The sequence below is a fragment of the Balearica regulorum genome, chromosome 7 (genome assembly GCF_011004875.1).
Source record: "Balearica regulorum gibbericeps isolate bBalReg1 chromosome 7, bBalReg1.pri, whole genome shotgun sequence".
Lineage (NCBI taxonomy): Eukaryota > Metazoa > Chordata > Aves > Gruiformes > Gruidae > Balearica > Balearica regulorum.
This window is the reverse complement of record NC_046190.1, coordinates 11,334,371-11,356,117: the sequence shown is the minus strand read 5'-3', so window position 1 is coordinate 11,356,117 and position 21,747 is coordinate 11,334,371. Positions and strand designations below refer to the sequence as shown.

At 39.1% G+C, this 21,747-nt stretch overlaps 1 protein-coding gene and 1 long non-coding RNA gene across 4 annotated transcripts in view; one reads left to right on the top strand and one right to left on the bottom strand.

The window, feature by feature from the left end:
- SHOC2 (SHOC2 leucine rich repeat scaffold protein) overlaps positions 1–21,747 on the top strand; it is a 67,265-nt gene that overhangs the window by 14,750 nt on the left and 30,768 nt on the right. For 2 of the 3 annotated variants that reach the window (XM_075757924.1, XM_075757923.1), the window contains exon 2: positions 11,842–12,779. In XM_075757924.1, the coding sequence (XP_075614039.1) occupies positions 12,077–12,779 (703 nt within the window). In that variant the 5' untranslated portion in view covers positions 11,842–12,076. Of the gene's footprint in view, positions 1–7,154; positions 7,308–11,841; positions 12,780–21,747 lie in introns of those variants that run through there. The other variant, XM_075757925.1, reaches the window with a different exon arrangement.
- LOC142602568 (uncharacterized) lies at positions 2,273–20,041 on the bottom strand. The gene is made up of 3 exons (XR_012836318.1): positions 19,885–20,041; positions 15,837–15,971; positions 2,273–2,723 (listed from the first exon to the last, which is right to left on the bottom strand). It is a non-coding gene; the product is annotated as an uncharacterized LOC142602568 (long non-coding RNA).

Genomic DNA, 21,747 nt, shown 5'->3' with positions numbered 1-21,747 from the left:
GAGCATATTGTCATACTAAGATTTGTTCAGTTCTTCTAGTTGGTTCGTGAGTCTGTATACCTTTTTTGAGTGCTTTCTGCATATGTCTAATACTTTTTGGATTACGCTTGTTTTGAAAAAGGCTCTGTGTAAGTCAGAGGAGCTGATACGGGCAGTCTGAGTGCTGTGAATCGCCTGTTCTCAGCTTGCACCGTCTAGTGCAGTCCTCTGGTCTGTTCTTTTAAATGTTCACAAACAGATTGAATGATTCCTTGCTCAGACATTTGTAGATGATGTCTGGTTTTTGTGTCAAATGAAGGGCAATAAGGTACAAGAATGTAATTCATCATAAATAGGCATACAGTACAATTTTTAAAAATTTTGCTAGGGTGGTGGTATGAACTTTGATGTAGCTTTAAGCTAGCCTCCGTTTTCATATTTTTTTCAGATTCCTGTTATCTTATTTATTAGGAAGGGATGAGGTAAAAAGCTTATTATTGCCTGATATTTGTACAGTGTTGTTTAATTCAGTTTGTGTGTCTAAATTTTTTTCCATAATTTTTTCTGATGATTAACGTTGCTGCTACTTTCCACTTTTGCAATACACAAGCCTTTCAAGTGTGCTAAAGAGTTGGTTTTTGGCAAGCAGAAATCATGTTTTTCACTATTTCTAGTAAAAATGTCATTGAAGACCTTTTGTTTTTTTAGAAGGAAAAAAAAAAGGATGCCTCATCTGATCAGATTTTGAAGAATCTGCTTGGGAGGGATAACAGTGGTTTTCTTTTTTCTTTTTTTTTTTTCTTTTCAAGGAAAACATCTTGTTCCTGTGAAGATACCCAATTTATCATGTGTTTTCCAGAATTGTTAGTATATGTGAAATAATCTTTTAATCAGGCTTCTAGTTACAAGCTGAATAGTATTCAGTGCCATTTGGAGTCTTGGGTGTCAGGCTGGAGCTTAAGATGTTGTGTGGTTAAGGCTCCTCAACAGCAGGAATGAGCGTGAGGGGTATTTGTGGTAGGTCTGGGCTTTAGGTGGTCCTTCATAGGAAGGTGAACAGAGCTTGCTTTCTCTTCCACGCTTCAGTTTTATCTTCTGTCTTGGGAAAGAAATCTCTGGGATTGATACTTTTTTTTTTTTGTAATGCTAATGCATTAAATGTTGATTGGGGAAAAAAACATAAAAACCAAATAAAAATACTGTAAGAAGTTATGAAAATTTAATTTTGCAATATAAAGCAGTCAAAATTAGGTGTGAATGAGATGGCTTCTAGCGCTTTCGTGGCCATGCTTGTCAGAATGTGTTTAATAAATCTTCAGTTGCTACATACTTTGCCTTCTCCATGTAGTGTGTAGGAGCAGGAGTGGTGTTTGTTGACTGATTAATGTCTCAGTATTTTTATATCTGTGATACTTTCTTACATGGAGTTTCTTACCGGCTGTTTCTTGCCCACCATCCATGTTTGCCAGCCTCCTATCCCCGTTCTTGTTCCAGCTCCTGCCCATTTCTCCCTTCCCCGTATTGCTCAGCTTGCCCGTGCTCCAGGCAGGAGCTTTTCTCCTCTGCATGGCTGCTGTGACCCCTCGGAAGGTGGTGAGGACGGTGGGAGGGTGTCTCAGCCGGATAGGAAAGTCCCGTTCAGCCACTGTGCCTGTGACTTGCTCTGTGGGAATGCCTTATATCGAAAGAAGTTGGTGTGTAGGAGTCGGAGGTGAAACGGGCTCAGGGTTTATGAAATACTCAGCTCTTTGCTGCCAGAGGAATTCCTCACAGTTTTCTTATTCGAGGTTTCAGAGTGGCCAGGAGTGAGTATGTGGTGAAATTCACTGTGGCATCAGACAACATCTGAATAGATTTCAAGTCCGTAGTCTAAACCAAAAATGCCATATTTGTTATGAAATCAGTGTTAAGATTACCTTCGACATGAACAAAGCAACGTGCTTTTACCAGCCCTCAGCCAAACCAAATAAATTATCTTACCTTTTCCATCTATTCTCATGTCCCCTCAAGGCTCCTCTCCCCAACCCCAAAACAACCCCAAAAACCCCCAAGGGCTGGCAGGCAGCTGCTGGTAAACATCACCTTTGAGGAGTGAGGGCTAAAAAAGTTCAACATGATTGAAGAAGCCTTTTTCCACAGGGCATTGGTTGTGTATAGCTGTATACAGTGCTAACTGGATCACCTATAGTATGCACCTATTTGCTTAAATAATATTTCACTGCTCTATGTCATTATGTTTAATTCGGTTTTGCTCTTGGGGGAAAAGAGTTGAAAGCTTTGAAAAAGGCTTGGAAGCAATTTTATTCTTCATCACCTTATCAGGGTGTATAATGAGCCTACATTTCTATGGTGCCATTAATTTACAAAGTTCTCCAAGGTATTTCTGAGTTACTTTGGGTTCTCCGGCTGTGGTTGAGCATTGTTTCAAGCAGCGGTGCAGGACAGTGGTCTGGCTGGTGGAACATGGAAGCTCTTTAACCATGTGCAGCATAGGTTTAACCCTCTGCGGCACAGGAGGGTAAGGACATGGAGGGAGTAATGCAAAATCCAGTCGAAACTGCAGGGAAAATCTGGGTAGGCAGAATGCAATTAACCTTAGAAATACAAGTAGTGGTTAATAAGGAGAATCTAGCTGGAGTGGACACGTGCTACAGGAAAAGTATCATTTCTCTTTGGCAGTTTGTAGCTCTCGCATCTGAATAAGAGTACTCGGAAGGCAGAAGTGGTCTGTCACACCATGTTTGCTGGAAAAAGAAGACATGAGAGTATTGTAACTTGCATCCAGTTATCTGAAACTTAGTGGTTTCTTTGTAGTCTTGTTCTATCTATATTCTAACTTGGCCTGAATCAGTTGCTTTCGTCAGGTAAAATGCATTTATCTGAAAGGGTGAGATTACAAAACCAACCAAACACGCCCCTGGAAAAACGTTGGTTAAGCAGTAGTGGGGGAAGATGTGTAGATCTTTATTTTTCATTCAGAGTATTCTACATTTGTTTTGGTTTCTGTATTTTTTAAACATGTAATGTAAAATTTTGGAAAAGTATGCCACCCCAAAGAAAACCACTCCAGCTGATCATTATGCAGTTTTCAAATAATTTTGTTTAATTTAATTTAGTTGTAATGAAATGGAAACGTACACTTAAATTGGAACAAATTTGATTCTGATTATGGTTGTTATCTTTTCTCTGTAAAGAATGCTGATCTGTTCAAGGTGATATTTATTTTCTGAGAGCAGGTTAAATGCAAAATATGTTAATGACATCTAAAAGTGAGGAGATTTATAATTGGAAACTTGTGGGTAAATATGTATTTTTTTGGACTTTACCAGACACTCTTATATCTTCCAAACTCATGTATTTTAGTTGGAAAGTAAATGTTCTTGCATATGTCCTTTTCTATACATTAGTTATATTTCAACTAGGTGTTCAATAAAGCAAATATATCCAAGCCTTTCTCATCTTAGCTGAAGATCAAGAACTTCAGATCTTAGCTAGAAAAAAAATTGAACCAGGGCCAGGTATTGTGCAGTGATGAGCTGCCATATGCAGTTATTGTGGCTTTGTCTGCTAGAACATAGAAGGTAAAGAGCCATCGCTCCTTTTCATGTTCAGAATTGCATTAAAAGCACATTTTAAGTTGATTTTCAGACAGGCTTTTTTCCTAGCAAGGAGATCTTGTGACTTACACAGTCACTAATTATGGTCAGAAAATTCAAGGGACTGAGAGTCATCCAGCACTGAACTTTGCAAAATGGTCATAATTACTACATAAAAGCATGTTGAAGACAAGCAAACTTACTGTTTCAAATTCAGAGACAAAGAAACAAAGAGAAATGCTACAATAAACAGTATTTTTGCTTTGTTGCTAGATAATTGTGTTGCTGGTAGAAGCTAGTGTAGGATGCTACCCTAGAAGTAATAGGGCCATGTTTTATTTACCTGAGATGGGATGTAGCATGTGGTTTGTCCCAGTTTCTGTAGGATAAACATAACCTAAGTTGTTGATAATATATTATCTACTAATTATCTATATTACTCTATTGTTGTCTTGTGTGTTTACTTTCTCTCCTGCCCATCATTCTTGTTTTGTCTCCTGTTTGGTTGGTTTTGTTTTGATATGTTGTTTTTATTGCTTAGAGGAAATGATGAATAAAAGAAAAATATTTGATGCTGGCTTATAGTTTGCATCATCACCTTTGGTGAGACCAATGTCACTTTCTTTCAAATTTGTAAAAAAACTGTGTGTGGCAGACTGCTTCCTTGGTTTATTGGAATTGTTGAGGGATCTGAATGGTAGTGCCTGGATGTTGTGTGGTGGTAATAGTGAAGGGTTTTTTTTATAGTGGAAAGTAAGTTTTTCCTACAGCACGATGATCTTTGTTCAAAGGAAGGTATTGGGTAGATTGGAGCACTTGTGCAAGGTTGTATACTACTATAGATGCAAAATTTGTATAGTCACAAAAATGAGATAACTGGATTTTCCTAAACTAATATATTCATTTAGAATAACCTTTTTTTTTAGGCACATCTAGTTATTAGGACCTGTACTAAGACCGGGAAATTTGTTTCATCTAGCAAGTTACGATTTTTAAATTTCATGTATTATGCAGGATTACACAGCCTGCTGATATGACAAGTTACCATGGAAACTGAGACATGCGGCCCAAAAGGTACATGCTGGGGGACCACACATGCAGAAAGTACCTTTTTACATATTAAAATAAGCTGCCACATGGAGTTAGTAGAATTCTTTGTACTTGCTCTTGGAGTCTATTTCTACAAAAACATGAAATGGTATTTTAGAACTGGGCCAAAAAAAGGATTTTTTTTCCTGTAGAGGAGAAAAAGAGCAAATTCTTCATAAAAGTAATGTTGGAGTACATAGAATGAATCACAGTATGTATATTTTTGTCCTTGCTAGATGAGTTCAAAGGCAGGGCACAAAAGATTATTTCTACCCCCAGGAACTAAAGGCGTAGGTGACTTTCTGTCTGCTAGCGTGGAGCCTTTTTGTCATGATAGATCTGGACTTTGGAATGTGACCTGGCATTTAGTGCGATGAAGTACTTCCAGAGAGCAGCAAATCTAGTGGCCAGTGAATGAAAAGATGGATTTGAAAGCCTCGAAACAGGCAGTAACGTCCGTGTGCCTGTGTGTTTGCTGTGGAAGGGCACGGCTGTGTCGGAAGCCGGGATGGGATGTCCTGGGAGAGATGTCCGCTTCTGCAAGTACAGAGCGATCAACCTCCAAACACTTCTTGAAACTGATTCACTTATTTATAGTAACTTCAGCTTTAATTGCGCATAGGTTTGTAATTAGGTGCCTACAGTTGCAGATGTGTCTGCAGATTTAAGAAACCACAAGCAAAGCATAAGCAAGCCTTCAGAAACGGTCTAGTTGTTGCCCCCTTGGTCTGATGTTTGTTCACTCATTTCCTTGACCTCCAGGATTTGCTTGAATGCAAGATTGGGTTATGCTCAGCTGTTTTGCAGCCGTGGAAACAGCAAGCGGGGAGGGAAGGGTCTTGGCTGCAGTCCTGTGGCAGATGAAGATATATCCGAAAGGGCTTAGGGGGCTCTCAGGGTCCAGGCCCCCTCGCTGACCCAGGCTCGGGCTGCATGTGCAGGGAGGCAACAAGCTGCTCCCTCAGTGTGAGATGGGATTAGGGAGGAAAGCGGGGTCGCATCCAGATATAGTGAAATCAGGCTACGTTGGTAGTCTGTAAACTACAATCTGCTGGCCGTTCCCTTACAGGACCAAGATGAATTTAATGGTCAGCCTTCTCTGTTGAACAAGCCAGTCATTGCAGCTGGCACGAAGAACCATGACAGTATTACGCTGCTGCCATTGACCGTCCTGTACTCTGAAAGTTTTCTTCCCAAAGAAGAGAAAGTGTCTAGCTGGCATAGGAACACTACTTTTGTCAAGATAGATTAGGCGAAGTTTTTGATCTATGGCGGTGCAATGGCTGTCTCCATACCTCTGAATATTCCCGTGCTTTCTCCATACCTCTGAATGAGGTTTTGTGTTCAGAGGAGCCGTGCAACTGCCTGGTGACTGATTCAGCAGTTTGCTCCCAGCTGGTCTGTGGTGGCTGCGGTGGCAGAAGCTGAAATGCACTTACGCAGATGAAAACTCTGTAGGTCAGATGTTTGAAGCTAGTAAATTGTAGGAGAGAATGTGCTTTGTTTGCAAGTGACTTGTTGGCTTAAGCTATTTAGGTTTAGAAATGAAAGTAGTGATCGTCTTTTTTTTTTTTTTTTTTTTTCCTTCGTATGTGGTATTGAGAATGGAAAGTTGTTGTAGCTGCTTGGACTAAACTTTAAATTTCATCCATTGCTTTTTGATGTATTCATGTTTGTGGTGTAGTGGGATATGAAATGTTTTTGATATATCCCATGCTATTCTAAGTAAAAGGTAAATGCTTTTAAGAAGGTAGATTTTTTTTTCTGTTTGTTTGTTTGTGAATAGGTGTTGCTGCAATTACTAGATAGCATTTTAACTCTGCCTTGTTGTTAAAAGCCACTTAGGTCTGACTAATCAGAATTTCCTAGATCAGAACTGTGATCTCAAAACATTTTATTTTTTATTATGTAGTGGAATCATTATCTGCTTACTCTGGAGTGTCAGGTATGAGCTGATTCCTTATTTCTTCGATGTGTTTAATATTTGGAATGATCCTTTTCTGTTATTTGGGTCGAAAAGCCCAAGCCATGATGTGTGTTGTTTGGGTTACACAGAACGAAGAGAAAAATCATTCCTATTCCATGATATAAAGTTATACATATAGTAAGGAATTTTCCTTTTAAATGTAGGCCTGTGGATTTCTTGCTACGTTACAGAAGTAAAATTCTGTTTCATTTGAGTGTAATGTGTGAAATGCTTCAGTGAAAATGAGGCCTTAGCACACGCTCAGAATATTAGAAATGTTTATGATTTAAAGTGTCTGTTTTGTCTACTGAAACACAGAACAGGAACCAGTAAGTGTTTAAGGGGAGCTGTAAAGCGACCATTTTGTAAGATGATGTGCCACGATGATGTTCCTTTGGCAGAAAGGACTGCGGCTGGTTAGCCTCCTCACTTGAGAGAGAAACATTTCAGCAGCAGGAGAGTATTTTATTTCAATTAACGATTTCTTCTTCAAGCCATCTCTGTGAACATACAGGAAACTTTGATATACTTGCAAGTCACAAGACATGTAGTGCATCCTCTGAGAACTGAGGGACTGCTGAGAGTAACTCACGCAGGGATGGCCTCTTCTGGAGCGGTCCCACTGCCCTGGGGCAGGAGCAGCGAGACTTGTGGTGGGACCTTGGTGCGTCAGCGAGGTGAGCTTTGGCCATTCTTGCTGGCTGGCTTCCTCCGGCACCTGGGGTTTGGTCACCCTGGCACCAGTGCAGCCCTGGTGCCTGTTGCCTGATGCGGCATTGGATTAGGGAGCTGCGTGCAAATGACTCGAAAGCTTGTTCATATAAAATCAAAATTAAAAGATGTAATTGGGGGGAGGTCATTACAAAGCTGTGAAGTAATACTGGCAGTGGATTTTCTTCTGGAGCGGTAGAATTGCTCTTCAGTAGTGGATAGGAGACAGTTAAGTGTTTTACAGCTGCCTTTGAATAGCAGGTGGGTGAAATCCTTTATCTCAAGTCTCATATTGTATTAGATAAGGACCAGAAAGCATCAGTATTTATAGTACCAAGTTGCAGGTGATTAGTGTAGTGTTATTCCTAGAATCGCACTTCTGAGTTACCATGTTTTTTATAAAACATTTGTTGCATAAATGTTTTAGGCTCTGTTGTTCAGAGTAACTGAAATCTCTTTTCAGTTACTCGCACATATGAAAAAACATCAGTAAAATATACACGATCAATGTGTTATTCTTTTTCAGGCAGCTAGGAAGGTGATACAGTTTAGGCTGAAGTTGTTTGTGTTTCTGAAGTTTCGTCAGTTATGGTTGACAGATAAAAAATAAATACATCTGGATTATGTTCACCAGACATCAGGAGGAATGAATCAAAACTCTGATGCTGGTTATTCATAGCTTTTTGCAAATATTTTACTTTTAAAAAAATAATATTCGGAACAGGGAAGAGATTAGTTTCCTTAACTTCTCTAAAAGTTTTATTTTCCTTCATATGCTGTGTCAAGTGAAAGTCTTACTCAGTTTTCCAAGTTCTTCAGCACATAATAGTTAAATGTTTTTATGTCAATTAATATTGACAGGAAGACAGTTTGAACAGCATTGGAAAATGGAAATAGTTGGCAGAACTGGCTAATTTCACTGAATTTCCTTTTGCTAAAAATATCTCTAAAAGAAGCTCTCCTTTTGAGATACAATGAATGCTTGTTGACTGTAGTTTAGAATTGATGGTGACTCTTGTCCTTTAACCAAAAGGGCTTGAAAAATATGAATAACCTTTTGAAACATATTCAGCTTCCTCTGTAGTATATGTAATTACGTTCACGTCCTCTGAAAGTTTACATACGTGCTTAACTTTGAGTAACCCTATCAGCTTGAATGATCTGTAATAGAAAAGTTCTGTAGAGCTGCTTATGTGAAGTTGAGCATTTCATTTGTATATGTGTTGGCAGGATTAAGGAATTCAGGGCAACTACGCGCAGTTGAGTTTTGTGTCAAAACTCAGTCATTCATGTATAAGATGGCAAGATTTTAGTCCTACTGACCAAAAGCATACAGCATCAAATATGTATTCTCATTTGTATTGCATGCATATAAGTTAAAAATAATTTTCGATAAGTTGCAATGGCAAGTATTAGTTATAAAATACTAGAAATAAGATGAGTTTCATATAGTTGTTTAGGGCCTGTGCTGCTTCTGCTTTATGATACAGGATCATCACGGTGTACTTAAAGGATAGCCTAGGAAGTCGTTCTAGGAGCCTTCTGCTGCTGGGAATCCCAGCCCCGGTGAGCGGACAGGGGGAGACACCGGTGTCCTAGGGGTGTCTCAGACACTGGAGGGGTGAGGTTGTTCCAGTTGAGGCATTTTCTTCAATGCGCCTTCCCCAGCGTTGGCTTTTATTGTGTATTGTCTGGAGAAGTTCTCATCGTGAGCTTTTTCTTGTTAGAAGTGCTGGTTGTAGTTATTCGAGGTATTAGAGAATTACTTTATTTGGAAATAGAGGCTAAACCATGTCCAGCTATTTTAAATACATTTTGCAGTCTCGGGCAGTAATTACAATCCTCAGTAAAGAGATAAAAATGAGAGGTGCAGTACGTTTAACTGTTAGCCTTTTGTCACTCTGAACAGGGAGTATATTTTGAAGGCCTGCTGCACTGCGAGCTTGGCTCCGGTTTCCATGTGTTAGAAAACCACGGCTGCCTGCGGCTTGCCTGCGTGCTGCCTGCCTCCTAACAGCTTTAACTGTGGAGAGGTTGAAGTCTCCGGTCATGACCCTTTGTATTGCTCTGAATTTTCTTTATATGTTTCAGATGATAATTTTAATGACTTTTCAATTTTTATATTTTTGTATAGGCAAAAGATTTTTGTTCCTTACCAGAAAATGAAATGTTAAACTGGCATATTAAAACAGGGACATCCCCCCCCCAACCCCCTTTTTTTAGGTACAATTGCTAACAAAGGCAGTGAAATGTATGCAGATTATGTGGAGCATTTGCACTACTGAGCTGCTTTCAGCAGCACTAACCTCCAGCCATCTTTCCTTTCTGAGGCTCCTTCAAAACCTCCTTCAGCTGCACTGCATGTAAGACATGAACCAAATCTCTTGGTGGGTCCTAAATTTGATTAAATTGCAAGCTTAGCAGAGCAGCAGCCCTTGAGTATTTTGTACTGTAGGAGCTGGGTGTGGAGCAGTAGCTGTCTGGCACTGCCACATGGCTGACTTTTCTCAGAAAAGCTCAGAATTTAGAAACCGAATATGTTAGTTCTCAATTCTTTGCGTTACCTTTCATACTGAAACCAAGTTGTCAGGCATTTCAGGCTCCCACCCTTTAGTCAGCTGGATTTTTGCATTTGGAGCCATTACGTTTCCTATTGACGGAGTTTTACAAGCACGTAGATTATACAGGGCTGAGAACAAGTTTTAAAATATAATGTAGTAAGGTTGGCATTCTTGGGGAATAGGTCAGGTTAATGGATGGTGTAAAAGCTGGGTGGAAATCTTAAGGATGTAGTAAGGAACCAGCTTGTGCTGCTTTAGAGAACTCTGCGTTGGAGAAAGTTTCCAAGTAAAAAACTGTTGCTGCAGCTAGCAAATGGCCATGGTCCTTTACAACAGAGCTGTCCAGAACACAGTAACTGGAGGCAGCAGAGTTTTTTGGTATTATGGGATTTGTGGCACACACTTTGTGATACTGCAGTGGTAATGAATCAGGGTGGAGGACTGGAAGCCACCTCCTGCGGGAGGTTCTCTTTTGAGCTTTGCTAATAAACAGCTTGATTTGCAGCTGAGGTAAAGTGCTTGCCCTTCTTACTGTCCTTAAATAGATTTTCTTTACTTTTTGTTTTTAATATGAACGAATATATTGAGCAAAGTGTGCTCCTGTGTGTTCTCCAAGCACGTGTTTGTACTTGAAGGTAAGCATGCATAGCATAACTGTGCAATTAAAAATCGTTACTTGAGCTTTGCTAAAAAAGTTTGTATTTCTAGTACTTGCTGATTGCTTAAGTACGCAAAATATTATTTAATTGATTTTGATTACGAGCTTTATGAACTTGTGCAGAAGATGGAATGCCAGGACAGCGACACAGCTGCTGCGGAGGTTGTAAGGGTGTTTTAACATAGCTCATGCGGCTGAGGAAGCAAGGTACTCTTCTGAAATACAAACAAACTTTCTTCATCAGCGAATGCTGCATAGCAAAGGAAAGTTGATTCTAGGCTGAAAGGTGGACTAACATGGGGACATGAAATTATTGTTGTCATCGATTGGCCATTTATTTTCTTCCACAAAGATACATTCAAAAGCCTCTCCAGAGTATTCAGATGGTGCAGTTCTCAGGCATGCCTTGTGTTTCGAATTGAAACATGAAGCAAAGCTACTTTCTGTTGATGCACGATGATTTTGTAAAAATGTAAATGGAGCTCCACAGGTTTCGGACATCTGTTCACTTAGTAGGCTGCATTATAGTCATTGACGGGGGGCAAATTCAGAATATTGTTTAAAGATATGTTATATCCTACTCTCATGAGAAATTCCTTCATAACATTGCTTGTCCTGAAGCATAATATATTATTTCTTCTGAGCTTTCAGTTGACTTTTTGATAGGTTTATTTTAAAAATCCTCCTGTTCGCGTCTTCACGTGAAGCTGGTGACAACATTCTGCTCCACATTAAAAGCAGAGACCTGGGGTTCAGAGCCGGTCGGAAGGGAGATCTCGAGGCGAAGTGTTTTGGTTACAGTAGCATATTAGATTTCACTGTATATCGAATTGATGCTCTTTTGTGCTGAAAGAATAAGCCTGCACAGGTTTGTTTGAAGAGGCAGGCATTTAAAATTATAGCAGATCTTTATTGATTGATTGAGCATGGAGGGGAGAGAGAATGTTCGTGTTGATGACCAGGGTGTTATGCTAAGAGCTAGCTAAGACTTAAGACAGTGACTCAAATGTAGTACTGAAGGCAGTGTTATGTTTAAGAATTGCAATTTTTCTTTCCTTATGTATACTAATTAGTATAGCTCTTCTACCACAATGAGTCTTCTGAACAACATGTGTAGTATTTTTGTTTTAGCATTGGGTTTTTCATTGACATTTGAAGAGAAGGACAAATCATTAACTTGAGTTAGAGAGCACAGGCTTGACGTAGAAACATTCAAGATTTAATTGGAAGTTAAGTTTTATGCTTACACTAACTTTGACTTCTCTTCTCTCTGTGTTACAGAAATACTAATACGGAACATTTGACCTTCTAATCTCTACAGCTGAATCTCCTGATATCAGGATTAGGAAAGAGTGCCTTCAGAACCAATATGTAGCAAATGGGTATTACACCTCCGAAGCTCCTCCCTTGGTTCAATGCTTGCATGTTTTAAGGATCCTTGTCGCCTCAGCAGTGAATTGTTCTTGTGAACTTCAGAAACGGATTTCATGTGGTGCTTGCTAAACGTTGTGTCACCATGAGTAGTAATCTAGGAAAAGAAAAGGACTGTAAAGAGAAGGATCCAAAAGTCCCGTCGTCAAAAGAAAGGGAGAAGGAGGCCAAAGCCTCTGGAGGATTTGGGAAGGAGAGCAAAGAAAAGGAGCCTAAGACCAAAGGGAAAGATGCCAAAGACGGAAAGAAGGACTCCAGTAGCACGCAGCCTGGGGTAGCTTTTTCAGTGGACAATACAATAAAAAGACCCAATCCAGCCACAGGTACCCGCAAAAAATCCAGCAATGCTGAAGTGATCAAAGAGCTAAATAAATGCCGGGAAGAGAATTCAATGCGCTTGGACTTGTCCAAGAGGTCTATACACATGCTTCCATCAGCTATCAAAGAGCTAACGCAGTTAACAGAACTTTATTTATACAGTAACAAACTGCAATCCCTACCGGCAGAGGTGGGCTGTCTTGTGAACCTGATGACACTGGCCCTGAGTGAAAACTCACTCACCAGTTTGCCTGACTCTCTTGATAACTTGAAGAAACTGCGCATGCTTGACCTGCGGCATAACAAACTTAGAGAAATCCCTTCGGTGGTGTATAGGCTAAGCTCTCTCGCCACTCTTTACCTACGCTTTAATCGTATAACTACTGTGGAAAAGGATATCAAAAACTTGTCAAAACTCACCATGCTTAGCATACGAGAGAACAAAATCAAGCAACTACCTGCTGAAATTGGTAAGCGATTACACTGATTGAAAGTTTAATTCTATGCTTATGTTCATTTTGCAATTCAGTTAAGTATACATAAACTGCCACTTCTCCAGGTGCACTTCTCCATTTAAAACTTCATAAAATTATGCTCATGATCATGCTCTTGCAATGTTAGCTTACATTAAGAGTAATCAATACCTTGGATTTTTTTTTTTAAGTAGCAAAAGCCCTTTTTCTTCATCTATCATCTTAAAATCAGACGTATCTTGTTTTCATCGTTGCCTTGTGCTTTCACATATCGTATCTTCAGAGCCCAGATGGTTTAAAAAAAAAAAAAGATACAGGGGCAAATCTCATTTTAAGATTTCTTTATAAATCATTTATGAACTGTTGCAAGTTATAAACACAATATGGGCATGTTAGAGGGGTGTGACGACGGTAATACAAAGTGGAATAGGTAGCTATTACCATGAGCAAGCTGTTGGATGCCATAACAGTTAATAATGTAGGTTAATGATTTGTGAAAGCCTCTACCTCTTATAAGTCATGAATATATTAATATGTGGACTCTTAATATAAAGTGACCAAGTGTTGTATGCATGCCTGATGATTCTTATGACTTTTTAATGAATAATATTTGTTTTTCCAAACACTGTTGCAAAATTTTGAAAGATGGTGAAATAGTATGAAAGTGACTTATTAATTTAAATAGTTTATTACAAAAAAAATGTGCTGGAATAGCTGTATATTAAGAACTCCTAAGTTGTTCTGAATGGGTTCTGATTCATGGAAAACATCTCTTTATCACACTGTTCTCAACCAATATTTGAACAATGTATGTACCTCATAAAAGGGAGATTCTATCATCGGTGTTTTTTTCTATGTATCACCAGTTTTTAAAATGCAAGCAGAGCTTAGTCCCTTTAGGGGGAGGGGAAATGTAAACTTCACGCAGTTAAGAAACCACTTTGACTTAAAGTGTGGGGAAAAAAACTTGCAGAAGCCCTTGTAACACTGCGAGTAATAATTCCTGTGCCCAGTTCTTAAAAGCTGGTGTGGGACTCTTTCCTGTTAACCAAGCCAGTGCTACGAGTATGTTAAGTGTTACTGCAGGTGGCCACTGTGCTCACTAATTTTGCAAAGCTTGGGAAGTACTCTTGTTTTGCATTCCTGGTAGATCTTTTTCAAATCAGCCATGTTTGCGTCTTTCTCCTGCACCTTGATATGTAAGATACACAAGATAACGTGTTCTTGATGGCAGGAACTCCTGGGCATGTCTGAAACTGCTAATCATGTTACCAGCAATGTCCGGTACACACAGCTTCTGTACGTGATAACAGGACTGAAGAAATGTAGTGAGGCTGTCAGCTGTTGGTCTCAACCTTTGGGTCCCTGTAGCTGCTATTGGAATAGATTCTACTATAAGCCACAGAAACACTTTTTTTGCTAGGCAAAAATTAAATGGTTAATGTGGTATGTTTTCTGATCAATGTGATTTTTGAGTTGGCATGAGCATCTCTGCAATCCTGGGAATTTCCCCTGGGAGAACTAAGGAATTACAGTTTTGGCCTATTTTGACACTTCAGTTTAAGTCCCAACAGCCTCTTTGAATCTTTCACTAATCAAAGAGTCATACTGGAAACCATGGGGCTGATGTTTGCAAAAAAACCTCAACGTACTGCGTGTTTCTACATACGTTGAAGAAATTGTGGCCGATTTAGCTGACGGAGCTGTATTACACAGTTGTTGGTACTTTACCTGGGTCTCTCTGTGGCTCAGTTATTAAATGTAATCTAGCAAAGAGTCAGCTTCTGAGGTTCAACTGGGGATAGTACTGCATAAATTTAAATTAATACTAGTGTGTGAAGAAAAAAACTTTTGTGAGATGTTGCATTCCAGTGTTTGATGTTGTCCTTTAGAAATTTTTTGTAGGTGTGTTTGATACTGTAGGCTTTGTTGCTGCTGTGGAACCTCTTTGTTTAACTATTTTGTTTGTTGAATTCTTATGGTTAAGTTTACATTAAAGTATACAATTTCTGCATGTGTTTGTTCACAGTAGCCTTGGAAGAGGTTGTGTGTAACAGTTTCATGGAGAAATTTAGTAGATACATGTATCATGAAGGAATATATGTGACTTGCTTCTTTCTTGTGTATTTTTTTTAACGCTTGTCTTGATACGCATACAGGTAGTGTTCTCAGTTCTTTATCAAACCCTAGCTTGAGAACATTAACTACTTTACTTCTGCCTTTGTATCCAGCAGTTAGTCGTGCCTTTATTTGTATTGTGATAAAGCCCATGTTCCTTGTTACGGGTCAGCACCTCATTGTGCAAGGCATTTCAGAAGCACAAATGCAACACGATTGTCACCCTTATGAAGAACTTCGAAGGGAAATTGCTATGTTCAACAACAGCCTTTTTTTATTCAAACTAAATTTCTCTGACTAGGTTGTGTTCAATTGAAATAGTTGAAAAATAAATTAATTAAAGGATTTCTAAGTGAGTAGCACAAATAATTTTAACTGCCAAGACATACAGAACAGGCATTTGAAAACCGTTTTTTCCTCAAGTAGTAAAACCAGACAAGATAGTTTCACTTCTGTAATTGATTTCTAATCCTTCACTTTCATGTATCTTTGTTCTAGTACAAAGATGAAATGTTTGAGTTGGAAACACAGCTGAAAAATGAAACTGCTGAGAAATTTCTTACTTTCCACTGGAATGTCTCTGTTTCTTTAAGCATTTGTTATTTCTCTACATTTTACATGTGCACTTTTAAAAAAAATTGCCTTTTAAGTCCCAATGATTTTAATCCCGTGTATGTTTATAATATAGTTCCTAAATACTATATACTAGCAAACAATCTTTTATTATCAGCTTGTAAATAACACAGAAATTTTTGTTGCCACAAAGCAGGAAGTAAAATGAGGTCATTATCTCTTATAAAGCAATATCATGCGGAGCATTTAAAATTCTTTTTAAAAATACCCCATTGTTCTAAGGCCTAAGGCTCACATATCTGATGGTAAGCTAGCGTCCTTATTCATATTTTTAAAAATTCAAAGCTTATGTAACCCACTGACTTGTCCAGCAAGGAAAAGTCTTGCAGCAGTTGACTGCGATGCGTTCATGTTGCTAATCTGGTTCACAACTGTGTGAAGAATCCTGGGTTTTATTTGTGTGGTCTTTTGGAGGTAGATGTGCTATAAAAGGTTGCCCTGGACAAAAAAAAAAAAAAATAAAAATTAAAACTCCAGACTTCAGCTTGAAAGATGGGATGTTGCTACTATTCCCTCAAAGAGCCAGTCTTGAGTTCGATGGAATTAAAGTCTTACCCTGGTGCTAGAGACTCATGATGGCTTTCACTATCACTGAACACAAAATATCTGTTTTGTATAATTATAAAAGACTTTCCAACTTTAGGACCTTACTGCTTTAAAATAAAGGGTCACCTGGTTTGTAAGCAATCATCGCATTTAATTACTTTTTTAGAAATCTTTCGTCTACAGCCTTATAAAAGAAAGTTGATTTTCCTTCTACTCTTACTGAAAGAAATTGAAAGTAGATCCTGTAGTCTTAAGTGCTCTGATATTTGAGACCTTTCTTCCAACACCTAATATGTTGGACTAATTGATTTTTGTGCCAGTGATGTTTCACTGTTCTTAGATGCAGCAGTTTCCCTCTGTTGCTTATGTCTACTCTCCCACTGTATGTGCACAGAGCAGTCATATCTTCTCCCAACCCATTACTTAGACCACAGTTTTTAGTCTTGCATAAAGTCTCCATTCCTTCTGTCACCCCACTATCTATTTTCTGTGTTGTCTTATGTTTTGAATCCTGAGCATGCTTGATTAGTTTGGATATACTGTTCCAGATGAGAGTTTCCCTTTTTGGGCTGAAGATCGGAGAATCATAGAATCATAACGTGGTTTGGGTTGGAAGGGACCTTAAAACCCATCTAGTTCCAACCCCGCTGCCATGGGCAGGGACATTCTCTACTAGACCAGGTTGCCCACAGCCCCATCCAACCTGGCCTTGAACACTTCCAGGGATGGGGCATCCACAACCTCTCTGGGCAAGGTAGTTCTGTCTGTGCATCTGGATCATACTGTCACTGTGTTAGACTTACCACTCAAATGCTCGTGACCACCTAAGACACCTCCACTCTTTGCCTTCTCTGTTCTTGCTGTCTGCCAGAGGTCAACCCTGAGATCCTAGCAGAAACATACTCTTTTTAACACCACTAAATTTCATCCAGTTCCCATTGCTTTTAGTTACCTGTTTCTTCTAATGCCTCTAGCTGGCTAGAAAACCCTGACTTTTTAAGTCATTGCTGAGGACACTGTACAAGACTGGTCTTGAGGCGGATTCTTAAGAGTCCTGGAGAGGTAACCTCCATCCAAGCTGATATGTTATTTTCAGTCCTGTTATATCCATAGCAAGTTGTAGCCAATTCCTCAGATATCTTGACACCTTCTACTAGTCACCTGAGTCTTTTAGTTATTTTCTGCATGATGCTACATCAGACATCTTCATGGATTGTAGGTTGACTAGGTCTTCCATATTTTTGTAGAAAACTGTTAACTCTTTATGCCAAATAATTTAATATTTTACTAATATTTTTCAAATCACTTTTTATTTGTCTCTCTTCATGTGTTTTACTTTCATGCCTTTTGTTAATGTTTCCTGGAAATTCTGTTGGTCTGCATAGTGTTTACGTGGCAGTGAGGTCATCAGAATCTCCCTTTTTTATTTCTTGTATCTTAAATCTTGAATTGATAGCCTCCAATCCTGTGGTAGTGTCCCTTGTTTGATAGATGACATGTAGAAACTATATGTGATTTCAAAATAAGTTTCTAGAAATGCTTATTTAGAACATCTACTGCTTGCTGTGCAAGCATACAGTATTAATACTTACTAGAAATAGAATCCTTTTAGGGAAACCTGAAACATTTCTTAAAAGCCTGAGTGAAGATAAAACACTTGACAATGGTGTTTGCAAAACACATAATTGATCAGATTTTAAGTGGTCCTGGAAACTGCTTGAGAACAACTGACCTGTTACGGTGTGTATTGTCTTGAGGAAAACCTAGAAGAGGTGAAGCTACCAGCACTGAGCTGCTGGGAAGTAATCTAAAGTTTGCTTCTATTTTGAGCTTTAAACTGTCTTTAGTAGTTAAACAACACAAACTTGAGTGACCTGACTACATTGGGGGAAAAGCTGCTTTGCATTTAAAACAAATGTTTTGGTGAGAAAGAGGAAGTGTTATTATCTATCGTTAGTAAACAGATGTGTTTACTAACCAGATGTGTTTCTGGTCTTTTTTTCCCCTCAGAATGCAAAACCTCTCATTTCCTTGCATCTAGTTGCTTTATTATAGGTACGATGATGGGAATAATGTTTCCCGTCTTTTCAATATTCAGGCGGCTTCTTAATTTTACATAGCAGTTTACACAACTGAATTCACTCTGTAAACCAAAAAAATGAGCAAATGTTATCTGTACTTTTGAAGAAGATAGTCTTTTAGTACCTTGGCAAATTCCGGCTCTAGGTACCTAGCATATCATTGCTACTAGTCATTTATTGGACTTCTCTTAACACTTTTCCAGCAACATATATATTGCTTCTACATTTTTAATGTGATTGAAATGATTTTAATGGATTGCATAGTAAGCTGAAGTCTTGATTTTTTTTTTTAAAATCCATTTTTTTTGTATGTTTAGCCAGAAACTCTGTTCAAGAGTAGCTGAATTAGGAGGAGTTTTCATGAAACAGCTGGGCTGATGTGTAACAGCTTCATGACACTGAAAGGGGCAGTATCTACTCCTCACAACTTCCCAGCTGCTCGGTCCTTCTGCCTCCTTCCTGTGAGCTGTTCCTTGGTGAGCTGATTTGTCTCACTAAACTAACAGAAAAATATTAATGGTTTTACTACTTTTGTTATCTTGTTACTTTAGTTAGTTGAAATCAGTGAAGTTTTTTTAGATAAGACTGGAACAGGAGTAGAAGGAGGAGTGGGAGAGCATGAACTGGGAGCAGGGAGAGCTGGACCACCACTTTTGCCAGCACTGAGCTGTTAAATCAGCTTGGGTCACTGCAGCTTACTTGTGAAACCTCACAGGTAGGATTGCACATGTGTATGAAGTATGTGAAATGCACTGCAAGATGTTTAGAGAAGGATGGATTACTGTCTAGAAAGTCTTTGAAAATGCATCAGATTATATGTTCAGAATCGCTCTTTATTCCTTTTTCCACTGCTTCCCATGTCTTATTCTACAAAACCCTGTGGAGTCCTGGTAGCATCAGCTCAGCCCCACCTTCCTGAAGCAATTTTTGTTATTTTTTTTTTGTAGTGGTGAGAAGTCATTGATGCAAGTTTCTTGATGGCAAAGCTACACCATGTTGCTCTTTGTGAACCTAGTCTGTCTTATAAATTGCATCCTACCTGATAACGATGATAAATTTTCAGAGTGCATCTTGCCCAGAATCCTACTTCTGACTGTAGCCCTAAGCAAACATCTGCATAAAACCAGGGTAAGTGTGCATATGGGGCTTAACCTGACTCCTTTCCCAGATCCAGCTGTTTTCATATCAGGGATTTCCTGAGTCTGGTGCAGCTTGTCTCTTTAGTAATTCTCAGTAGGCTCCTCTTCCAAGGGCTCGACCATTTTCTTTCCTTTAAAATCCTGGACTTCGCAACCTTAACAAGGTCCACAAGTTTGCTTTGAATGTTGTTCTTGACAGATGAACTCAAGTTCTCACATACAGGGGTGGTCAGCAGTTATCCTTATCTCCCTGCCATTCACGATTTGTATACCATTCCTCCAGTTTTTGCTTCTGAGTGCTAATGGATTGTTTGAAGTCCATCACTTCATACGTGAAGCTAGATATGGTTCCCTGGTCCCCTGTATTGCTTTACATTTTGTATACTTAATTTTATCTGTCGTTTTGTTGCCCAGGCACTTAGTCTTGTGAAGTTTTTCTCTGATATCTCTTGTCCGTACTGTCATGAATATTTTAGTATCAATCAGCAAACTTCTACTGCTGCTCAGCCCTAGACTAAAAGGTTACTGTTATGCAGATGTTGACCATATATATATACACACACTGAGTGCAAAAGCAGAACTTACCTGTCTGCTTGTCTGTTGAATCTCTGGTGGCATCCACGGAATAAAACCTTAGCGGAAGAGTTTCCATGTAGAAGCTTTTCCAAAACACAATCTGAAGGGATAATTGTGGAAATGAGTTCACAAGGTGGACTCCAGCTTCATCGCCATATCTGGTAAATTGTCCATTCCACTGAGATCAAAAAATTGAAGATTAGAATGGAAGAATGTGAATGCTTTGGTGAGTCAGACAGTCAGCATGGGAAGGATGAAAACCAGAGGAACTGTCTTGGGATAAGGCCAAGCAAATGCTTCAATTTGCAGGCTGTTACTTAAGCAAGCCTTTTGCATTTCTTGTATTGAGAGTTTTATTGCATTCCTCCATGTTGTGTTGAAGGAATTGTTTTGCACAATCAAGTTCATGATATTTTCTTTGCAAAGACAAGGTTGCATCTTATACCACTTTTGGATATTTTTATCTTCGTAGCGCACACAGCTCAAATAGAAATAATACTGTTAACACGGTTGAAATTACATTTGCATAGCTTCTGCAAGTTTCTTAAGACTCCAAATATTGTGTTTACTGTCTGTGAATGCAACTCTTATTCTATGGAGAATCTGGTCAGGGCTGTTCTGCAAGGGAAATATTTTTAGATTGTAATTCAAGGAATCTGCCTACACCAGACTTGGAATGTCTCTGAGACTCTCTTATGTTCCTCCCTTCCCCCATCTACCCAATATTTAGATCATGTGTGGTTTCTTCACTACTTTGAAACTCTTTTTCATAACACTTGCACCTGTTTGGTTTTCAGTAGCATAGACAGCAACCCAGATGTGTGCAGCTGCATTAGTTCATGTCTACTCACTCCATGCTGCATATAGTGCCTCCTTACTAAATGACTTGTTAGGTGCAAAGCTTTTCAGTGATGCTCTGAATTTCATTTCCCCTTTTTTATAACAGACCTGACAATATACAGAAATATTTCTTCATGTTATTTGTATCTAAAAGCCCCTTCTTCTGTTTCAGCAGTTTGAAGGAAACCAAGTTGTGTTCCTGGGCTTAGTTGGCATGTTAATTCCTGTAAACACAGCAGCTGAGAATATTTTTATATTTTGTATTCTAATGTGATGAATGCATGAAGTTGTGAACAGAAGTGGAATAAGTATAGGCATCGATATGTGTGTGCTGCTCCCTAGAAGTCAGAAAATGATTGCTTATTTGATCCAGTTCTCGTTGCTTTCTTGAGCTGCAGGAATGGTGAGGAACTTGATTTTGTCCAGCTTCAGCTTTGGTATCTGGTTCTGATTCCTGTGGAAGCTCTTGTGGGGACGCAGTTTTGTCTTGTCAGCTAGTCAAATTCCTCCTGATTATGTTTTCTGCAGGCTGTTTTTAGGATAGTGATTAAGTAGTCCTGTCTTTTTGATCTCCTTGCAGAGTGTATTGGCATGATGCCCCAAGAGTAATTCGGACAGCTTGTTAGAATCCAGCTTTTTTTTTTTTTTTTATTTTTTTTATTACATATATCAATGCTGCAATTATTTTAACTGCTTAATACTTTTATAAGTGCTGAACAGTGGGAAATAACCACATCCCTCAAGCTGCCCTTGCTAATGCAGCTCGTTAGGTTGTTAGCCTTTAGCATTTGAGAGCAAGCACACTTGTTCTACACTCACAATGGACAGGATCCAAGATGTGACCCCAGGTTCAGCTTCACCAGGACCCCCTGGTCCTTCCCTGCAGAGCTGTTTCCTCACCTGGAGCGAGGCTGTACTGCTTTACAAGGTTGCTCCATTCTAGGTGCAAGAATTCGCCTTTTTCTTGGCACTTCGTGAGGTTCCTGTTGGTTTATCCTACCTGCCTATCTCAAATCCTGCCTTGAGTCCTTG